This window comes from Eurytemora carolleeae, unplaced genomic scaffold, assembly GCF_000591075.1.
Source record: "Eurytemora carolleeae unplaced genomic scaffold, Eaff_2.0 scaffold464, whole genome shotgun sequence".
NCBI classification, from domain to species: domain Eukaryota; kingdom Metazoa; phylum Arthropoda; class Copepoda; order Calanoida; family Temoridae; genus Eurytemora; species Eurytemora carolleeae.
The window spans coordinates 18,569-28,968 of NW_019396450.1; the positions used below are offsets into that span (position 1 = coordinate 18,569).

The 10,400-nt window shown below is 32.5% G+C and overlaps 1 protein-coding gene across 1 annotated transcript; it reads right to left on the reverse strand.

The window, feature by feature from the left end:
- Positions 1 to 3,474: 3,474 nt before the first annotated feature.
- Positions 3,475 to 10,232, reverse strand: LOC111703533 (uncharacterized; the record flags this gene model as incomplete). Its single annotated transcript, XM_023475494.1, is given in 7 exon segments — positions 3,475 to 4,153; positions 4,241 to 4,377; positions 5,497 to 5,556; positions 5,868 to 5,983; positions 7,434 to 7,549; positions 8,915 to 9,045; positions 10,111 to 10,232. Coding segments are annotated over 5 exon segments (501 nt in total). The 3' UTR covers positions 3,475 to 4,019.
- Between the last annotated feature and the right edge of the window lie 168 nt (positions 10,233 to 10,400).

Consider the following 10,400-nt stretch of genomic DNA (forward strand, 5'->3'; position numbering starts at 1 on the left):
AAGGAATAAAACATCAGAGTTGGTTGCAAAGACCATATTCCTTTTTAACTAGATCATTACGACATGACAAAAACAAGCTGTGCGAAATTATAAACATGATGGTAGGGATATGTAAAATTCTTTTATATCCCCAATATTCTGAACGCAGTTTCGAACAAAATTCTTTCGATAAATTCGATATAACAAACAATATGTTAGGATTGTTTCAAACAGTTAGACTTCGTGAACTAACATTTCTAAATTCAATCAACTTCGTTGTTTGCTCATAATCTCAATATTACCAGAGATTTTGTTTCAGATTTTAATTCATCAAAGAAACCAAATTGTCAAAAATCGAGATTTTTGTCATTTTTTAGGATACACTGAGAGAGAGAAATAGATATTAATTGGAAAGATTTTTTCAGTCACGCACCTTTTAACTTTTCAGTCGTGCACCTTTTAACCTTTCAGTCGCGCTCCATTAACAGCCATGATCAAAGAAGATCTTTAAATGTGATCTCTGAATTGTGATGTCCGGTATAAGACTATTGGTATACCTTCTCTATATACTCAACAAATTGTGAGTCTGTGTTTTCATTTGGAAGCTTCCAAATCTTTCTTGAAGACCTGAGATATTCATTGGAGACTTACTAATTTTTTATTTTTGTCGGAGACCCTAAAGATTTTCATCGGAGACCCGAAGAATTAAGATTTTTTATCTGAGACTCCAAAATTTTATCATTATCCAATGAAGATCTTAAAGGTTTGCTTGTATTGAATTGTGCAACATTTTTCCATTCACTCGGACTAGAAACATTGCAAAAATTAAAACAGATTGGGTAAATTATTGTTTTGTGTCTTTTGTAGTATAAATTTTGCGGATTAAAAAAAAATACCATTTTGAATTATGATTCTTGTAAAACATCGAATTTCAGAAAAAAACCTTTTATTGTTTAAAATCAAAAATGATGCCCTTTCTTATTGCATACAGAATTACCCGCAAAGGATGAGACTGTGAAGACGACCTGAAACTCTCAAAATATGGCACTCCTCAGTTGTAATTAAGTTCTCTGTCTCGTATAAGGTCTGTATATGGGTTATTTAATAATTTGGAAAAGAAAGAAATGAGTTTACAGTTGCAGGGAATCATGAATATAAGAAAACACAGTATAAACTCCGTACAGTCGTCTCTGAAGTCTCATCCTTTGTGGGTAACCCTGTATATTGATAATATTAAGTAAAAAGATTGGTGGTGACAGCACCTATCAATAGTGGATTATCTGAAAATGAAAAATGCAATTTTCTAATATTATGCAATATGTCTCCTCTTAAAAGGACTGCAAGCGGATTTCTAAATAACTTTTTTTAAAGAGGATGCACCTGGACGTATCCTAAAATATCCTAAAAAAAATGTTATGAAAGTAGGAATCAATGCGAGCATGATATAGGCAAAAGGCTTAGGCTTTGCGCAATGCGCACGCACATTTTACAGCTCTTTAGAAACATTGCGAGCAAAGGTTAGACATTTCTGGAGAGTGGGGAGGACGAACCCCCATTTCCCATCCCTGACATGTAATTACTTTGTTAAAACCAAATAGATTCTAGTGCAATAGACAACGTAGAATTTGCATACTCTCAGTACAGCTGTTTTCTTACGTCACAAGTGTCAACTTAGTTTTTGTGTCCGACAAAATTATTAATAATAGTGCTTCTCTTACAGTAAAATAAGTGCAACTCTGTGTTTACACATTTTTATTCAATCTTGGGAAACATGTCACCTTATGTGAGAAAATTTCGTTTCCTTGTTATATTTGTCACTTGTGACGTCGTGTATAATTGGCTCCTCTGTTGCCACTTATTGTACTTGATAATCTATTTGGATAAAACCTTGTTTTAGATCATAATGTTTTTTAAATGTTTTAGCAAACAATTTCAAGCTTTTCGAAACCTAATTCCAACGAAAAAAAGATGTTAATTTTTTTCTTATTTGGCTTAGCATTTTAGTTTGGTCAATTCTGGCATCTTTGGTAGGATAAGATAATAATTTAAAATGAATTTTATCGGATTTCTTGTCAAAAATAAACCAGAACAGTCACAGAGAATACTTAGAAGGCTTTATTTTTTAGACATGTCTTATGACCATTTAAGAAAAAAGAAACGGATACCCTGCAATCTACGGTTTAAAAAATATAGGATAACACGACAAGAAAAAAACAGAAGAAAGTCTTGAAATTACAACTCTACGTTCGAGACCAGTAAAAGCTTTATATTTTTTTGAATTCTTAAATATGGATTTTCTATAAAATGGTTTTTAAATTGCTGTCGTCATTTCTTCTATTACCAAAGATGCTTGACTTGAAAAACTAAAATGCCAAAATGTCAAAAACCTGAAGTTGAGATAGCGCAAAAAACGATTATCAGAAATGGAATTAAAATGAGTTCTATTTCACCCTGTGAAGGACAAAGTTAGAATACTTTTTTAAAAAGTGCACAAACTTGCAAACTAATGATTTAATCTTCTCAAATAATTAAACTTGTACACTTAACATGGTAACTACCCTGTACAGTTATCATAGCACACTTAAGTTAATATTGTAATTATCTTGTTCACTGTACACTACGGTTACAATAATGTACACTATATTCAATTAATATTGTAATTATCATGTACAATGTATACTTCAGTTGCAATAATGTACAATATATTCAATTCAATTAATATTGTAATTATCGTGTACAATGTACACTACGGTTACTGTACACTTTACAATCCAGTTACAAGCATGTACAGTGTTTGCTACAGTTAATATTGTAATTATTGTAATTATCTTCTTATCTTATTATCTTATTGTAGTTATCCTGTAAACATATTCTTTGTACATATGTTTAATTTTGTGATTAGGAAGTATAATTGTTGTAAAATTGTAATGTATTCGTACACTGTATACTCCAGTTTCGATATTAATCATCTGGTACACGTTCAATGTACAATGTGCATTAAGTTAAGATTATTATTTTCTTGAAGTTGTAAACTGTACAGTGTACATACTTCACTGTCAGTGTACATACTACACTGTACAGTGTACATACTACACTGTACAGTGTACATACTACACTGTACAGTGTACATATTACACTGTGCAGTGTACATACTACACTGTACAGTGTGCATACTACACTGTACAGTTTACATACAACACTGTACAGTGTACATACTACACTGTACAGTGCACATACAACACTGTACAGTGTACATACAACACTGTACAGTGAACATACTATACAACACAGTGTATATACAGTGTACATACAGCCGATTTTGTAATTATCTGGTTCAACATAATATCATTAATTTCCAACTCGGAAAAAACCTTTTCCTGACAAATCTGTAAAACTAAAAAAAAGAAACTAATTCAAAATTTTATTTTGTGCTTTTCTCACAATTCTGACATTCGTCATAAATGTTTATTTGGTATAAAATTAACATACTGATAATCCAAAAGAGTTAAAAACATTTTTATTTATTGTTTAGATATAAATTGGCATACATGGATTTGTTTGATTAACCAAATAAGTATTGAACTATTTATTTATGTTCATGAGAAGAGATTTCCGACTGACAATGAAATAGAAATCACAGGAGATGCAGGATAAAAATGTATTATTTGCCCACTGTTCATTCCTGCTTAAGTTTGTGATCGATTCGAGGAGTTTTTTCTTCCTAAATTTCAAAATCCAAATGAATTTTTTTTCGTAAATGTATAACTTTCATGCTTTAGAGATGACGCATTTGTAAACTTAATTTGATAAAATCCCAAAGGGGTTGAAAGATTTTGTGGCTTTTCATTCGTTCGAAATTATATAACTTGCCTATTTTAATTATATTAAGTATTTTTATTAAGATTTTTAATTGCACAAACGCCTACCTCCTCCCTCTCCTCAGAAAAGTTAATTTTCCGACATAATCATGCATTTTCATTGACAGGGTATAATTCGTTTTCATGCATGCATATTTGTAAAAATCCATTCTGGAGTTGAAATCACCAAAATTTGTAAATATCCAGGACAGCGGGGAAACTTCGTTCGTAGTCGTGGACAGCGATGAGTCGGTTCTCATCGAAGACGAACAATCCTAAACCAGTCTGCTCAAACATACAATCCTTCTCCTCCTTACCTACAACATATATCATTATAAACCTTTGAACGGGGTATATATTTAGAAGGATTAACCCCCCCCTGCTACTATAAAGTTATAGAATACCTTTAATTTTCTCTAGATGACAGGGTATATAGATTATCCCAACGAACTTCCCAGTCTTAACGTTAAAGAGGACAAGACGTTTAGAGTCTGCTACAGCCAGGAACGCGGCATTTGTGTAGATACACACAGATTCATCCCTTCACAGTACATTATTACAATATAAGACAGTACAGTACAGAACAGTACAGTACAGTACAGTAGAGTACAGTAGAGTAGAGTACAGTACAGTACAGTACAGTACAGTACAGTACAGTACAGTAATATACAGTACAGAAAAGTACAGAAAAGTACAGTTTAGTAAATTACAGTTCAGTACAGTACAGTACAATGCAGTAAATGATCGATGCATTTTTACAATATAACAAATGTGGATTGTTCAATGTATCACTATTTAGTTTAGTTTAGGTGAAACATAAATCATTTTCAAGAAACAAAAAAGTTTTCTTCTACGAATTCTTTTATTTTCTAGGAATTCTACAACAGGTTTACAAAAGTATTTTTTTACACAAATTGAACATGGCTGTAGCAAATAACTTAAAAACTCAAACCAATTTACAAAATGGAAAAATATTGAAGTATTTCAAGTAAAAATATGGGTATAACTCGTTCAATTTTCATGTTCGGTATTTTTTTGTAGTACATAGGAAAAACCTCTCCCGCTAAATTTGTTGAGACTTGTGCAGATTATTTCTTAAAAACTAATGATTTATGGTTGCAAAATGTCTAGTGCTCCGAAAAAAAGTTGTGCAAATCAGGTAAAAGGAAAGTCCAAGGAGTTGCAACACTGAGGTCAACAGTCTTGAAAATTTATGCAACTTTTGATACTGATCATTTTCTATTGGTTAACAATTACTTGAACTCAAGATAAACAGGTTTCAGTGCATCAAAAATGAGATATTCGCCAAAAGAAGGAGAAACTTTACTTTACAATATTTTTTTAGTCAGCATTTTGATCTGGGATAAACCTTTCACATTTCAAACTTAAACTTTTTATCTTTTTATGGAATAAAACATCAGAGTTAGACGCAATTCTTTAAAGTTTCTTTATCATCCAAATCATTTATAAATAAGTTTAAACAAATTAGAAAAAATAACCGTTCTTCTGATAAAGAGCAACCCCTTGGGATTATTTCATTCCAGGTTGGTTTAGGTCGGGTTTAGATAGATCTATAGTCACAGATTGTTGCGCTTTTTTCAGAGGAAGGGGGGGGGGGTCACTTTCAGCGAACATTTGATAGACAATATACGTATTGTACCTGCTAAGGCCATAGACAAGAAGATCTAATTGTATCTCATACATCAGCTGACCAAGGTAACTAGTAAAATAATTACTTATTATATCGTTGAAGGGACTGTGCGCGGAATTTCAAGTAACCCTTCGTCTGTAGAGTGGTGGAATCTTCGGCCGATGATTTTTTTTAAAAAGGGTGGACAAAATTCTTATTAGAACATCTTTATTTTTTTTGCCATCCTTTCTGATTATTTTTACCCCAAAATTAATTTTTTTTCTCCTATAAATGATTTATCCCCCCCTGGTTCAGTCCATAAACCTCTAAAAAAAATACCCACTAAAGTAGAAAAATTTTGCAAGACATTATATACCCCTGAACTATGAAATATATCTAACCTGTAAACACATATATTTCTGCCTAGCCTATACTCCGGGGCCGATTGAACTACACAGATCTGCTCTTTACCATTTACAAACAGTTGATAGTCACAGCTCATTACTCGATCCAGATCCTAGTATCATCATTAATGTCAGAATTAGAATCATTATTATTGTCATCATTATTGTCATCATTAGTGTCAAAATTAGAATCATTATTATTGTCATCATTGGTGTCAAAATTAGAATCATTATTATTGTCATCATTAGTAACAGCATTATTATCCGTATTATTATCAGCATTATTATCATCTTTAGTATCAGCATTATTATCATCATTAGTATCATCATTAGTATCATCATTAGAATCATCCTTATTATCATCATTAGAATCATCATTAGTATCATCATTAGTATCATCATTAGTACCATCATTAGTACCATTATTAGTATAATCAATATTCAGTATCAGTCTAAGATTTATCAAATTCATTCTCAAATAGAGTTATTAAGAAAGAAAATAGACTGTGAATAAATATATGAATAAAACAGTCCCTCATCAATCCAGGGTAGAGCCTGTCTCACCACACTATATGTAGGTGTACTTAAAGGGACCGTTCATTTATTTGGGTACTTTGAAGATTAACTAAATAGCCTATAAGCTATTCATTGGTATTGGCCTGAGAAAAAGCCTATTTATTATTCAGAATTCCAGCGCAAAGGTATGCTACCTTTGCATTTACACTATTTGATGCTTTTTGTCATAGTAATGGATTTTTTTTTTTTTTTAAATATTACATTGAATTGTTGTATCTAATAGTTAATTGTAGATATCTTTAATTTTTAAAATTATTTTTTTAATTGTCTATTTTCAAAATATAACTTATTTTAAACATTTGACAGTTTGATACGTTTCCCTGCTTCCTCAGGAATCCCTGTGATTTATTGAAGAGTCGAAATCTCGGAAACCGGTTTGTCTGAGAGAGAGAGTCGTCATTGTATAAACGTGTTAATTTGTTAAATCATATTCAAAATATCTTTGACAATTAAGACCAATAAATAGCTATAAATTGGCTAATTAGTTTAACATGAAATTACCCAAGTAAGTGAACGGTCTCTTAAGTACAAGCGGAATAAGGTAGTTGAGGATTTTAAAGGGAGTGACCAGCTATGTAAGGTAGTTGAACTGAGGACGCAGTGTTGTAGAAAACTTCTTTAGGATTCAGTTGAGACATATTTAACTTTTTCAAATAAAAAGTTTAATATGTCTCAACTGAATCCTAAAGAAGTTTTCCACAACACTGCGTCCTCAGTTCAACTACCTTACATAGCCGGTCACTCCCTTTAATGATATTTCTCAGAGGCGCTATACATGTAGTTAGTGTTGTATCAGCTGAAACCCTGTTTTCTCTCGGGTTTCTACAGACTCAGTGACCTCTACGCCGGAATATTAATCAAATACAGGTAGCAGTATGAGCAGACGCCAAGGGGGAGGGAGTTCCAGCAAGTCTAGGTAGGAAATGGGGGGAGGGAGAGACGGGGTTGTGCATTTGTGCATATACAAACCCTTGATATCCCACTTACCACTTGAGAGTCCCCTATCTTGACCTCCTCCTTGAGATTGTTCGCGTCGAACATAATGACTGTCCCGTCCTTCCTGACCAGGTAGATCTCCTCCGGATCCGTGTACAAAGCAACATCTGGAAAAAATTAATAAAAATTAAACCATTCCGTTGATTATTAGCGCCAGGGTCCGTCCTGGAAAAAAATGAGTTTTTCTTTTCTTAAAGTTGTATTATTAACTTTCCCAATGTCATACATTTTTATTGTAGGCACGCCCTAAACTAACCAGGGCGAGATACAGTCGGTGTCTTTAATTTGAATTCAATCGTGTTTTTGTAATTCAACAATCTTTAAACTTACGGAGTTATCTTTTCTTGAAAGAGAGAACGGTGATTTCTAAGAGAACGATTTTTTGACCCCCCTCCCTCCGCCGCCTCCTATCAATTTTGTACATGCATCTCAATTTAACATATTGAGTTGGTCATGTGGCCGCAGCGCCTGGCATCCAAGCCTGTCCTAGCCGCGGTGCTCGGCCCTCTAGCCTGTCCTAGTCGCAGTGCTCAGCCCCCTAGCCTATGCTAACCGCAGCACTCGGCCCAGAATGTGTCTTAACCTTACCAAACTCTAAGTATATACTAATTTTGTTGAAAATTGTTAAATTTGAAGGTCTGTCCTGGTCGCAGCGCTCGGCCCCCTAGCCTGTCCTATTCGAAGCGCTCAGCCCAGAAAGTTTCCTAACCCAACCTAACCCTTAAATAATACAAAATAAATATTTTGTTGTTGAAAATAGTTAAATCTAGGTCAGAATTGTCCAGAAATCGTGTTCTAGGACAGACCCGAGAGAAAAAAATATTTATTATAAGAAAGTCAAAGCATTCTTGATGAATTAGATATCTTAGATTCAGAAGTCTCTAATGAGTCAACACTTGAGAATTGTGTTTTCAGAGCAAACCTTTTTTTTTGTCTCCTTTGGTTGAACGTTTTTTTTAATAGAATTTGGATCTGTAAATCCACATGAAGAAAGATAAATCTTGTGGATCCGGATTTTAGGGCACTGCAGAGTGCAGTCCATTTCAAAGGGTTTACGTTTCTGGATTAAGGAGAAGGTATCATTTAACACTGAATATTATTTGATGAACTTTTCTAGAAACTGTTCTAAACAATCTTTAAATTCAACAAATTGTACAGAAAATATAAACCAAAGACAAATCCTAAAATTGAAATTCTCAAAAATTTCATTAAAATAAAAAAAGTAAAATCTTCCGTTTTTTATATTGCATTATCTTCCGAAGAACTTTAAAGATAAAAATGTTGAAATTAAAGGGACTGCTCAGTGCTCACTAAAACATTTGGTGGGTTTTCTACCAAAATATCGTTTTTTTTTGCATCACGGAATAATTAGGAAGATATTCTTTTTTTACTGTAGAAATCAAACCAACATTTTTTCTAAACACGATATGCTGGAAATAGGACATATCTAAAATTTCTGAACATTTATTTACCTGTAATATATTTTGTTGCATGAGTGGACCGCACCTTGGTTTCAATATCTCCTACATCAAGGGTAACTAGGCAGCAGTCCTGACCCTGCTTAATCTTGGTAAACAGAACCACAGCAGTATCCTTGTACGACCTGATGCATTATACTTTAGTAGAGCAAGGACCTTTTAAGGAGTGTCGGTGTAATTTCAAGTCCAATTCACAACAGTACCCTTTAAACCTTTATCTGAGTCCGAATTTAATAAATTTGAGCCGCGTCTCAAATCCACCAAAACCAGTTTCAATTGAGCGCCGCGGCTTAAATATTGAAACATTGACTACAATTTTAAGTGAAACCAGTCATTTTAGAGTCGCGTCTTAAATTTAAGCCACGGCTCAAATTCTTTAAATTCGGCCTCAGATTAATGTTATAAAATATATTGTCGTTTTTCTATTATTGTTTACGGGGGTTTATTAATGATAATTTTCCCCAATGCTATCTGCAGAAAAAAGTAAATTAGAAAAGACCACCACAATTAATAATTAAGAATTCTTAAAGAGTCAAGCATAAAAATGACTTACATTCTAAATGAGATAATATAAATAAAGTCACTTGAATCTAACAATCTAAGTACAGGACGGAGAGAGTCAAATTTAAAGTTTTCGCCATTCAAAAGTTAGTTTAAAAAATACTAAAATATTAAAAAATAATGAATGGTTTTCTTTTACAATTGATAAAATTCAATCATTACACATGTATAACAACACAATATTATTAGCAACAGCGTATGAGACAACAACATCAAAAATAATAATGATAACAATGATAATAATGATAATAATGATAATAATGATAATAATGATAATAATAATAATATTGATATTAAGGATATTAATGATAATGGTGATGATAATGAAAAAAATGATAATAATGATAATAATGATAACAATAACAATAACAATAATAACAATAACAATAACAATAACCATAACATCGATAAAAATCACGATCACAATCACAATAGCTATGGCAATAACATTAACAATAACAATAACAATAACAATAACAATAACAATAACAATAACTTTAACAATAACAATAACAATAACAATACCAATAACAATAACAATAACAACAACAATAACAATAACATTAACAATAACAATAATGATAACAATAACAATAACAATAATCATCTCTTAAAAGGGGAAAATTTACCTAATTTGCTGACACTCAAAGCTGATAGATACTTGAGTAAGACTGATTTCCGTTAACAGAGTACAATCTGGTAGAGAGGTAACAATAACCCTCCAGTCAGGGGCTCTACAGATCACTAGGGCCTAGATAAAAACTTTTAAATCCCTTAAATCTGAATGTAAAAAGTGGTGATCTCTATCATTGCTCAAAAACCCTTTTGACAGATTTGCCTCCAATCGATTAAGGAATTCGTAAAATGTTCTTATCTTGATTTAAAGCGTTGGCAGGACTTTTTCTAGTGGGGAGGGGGG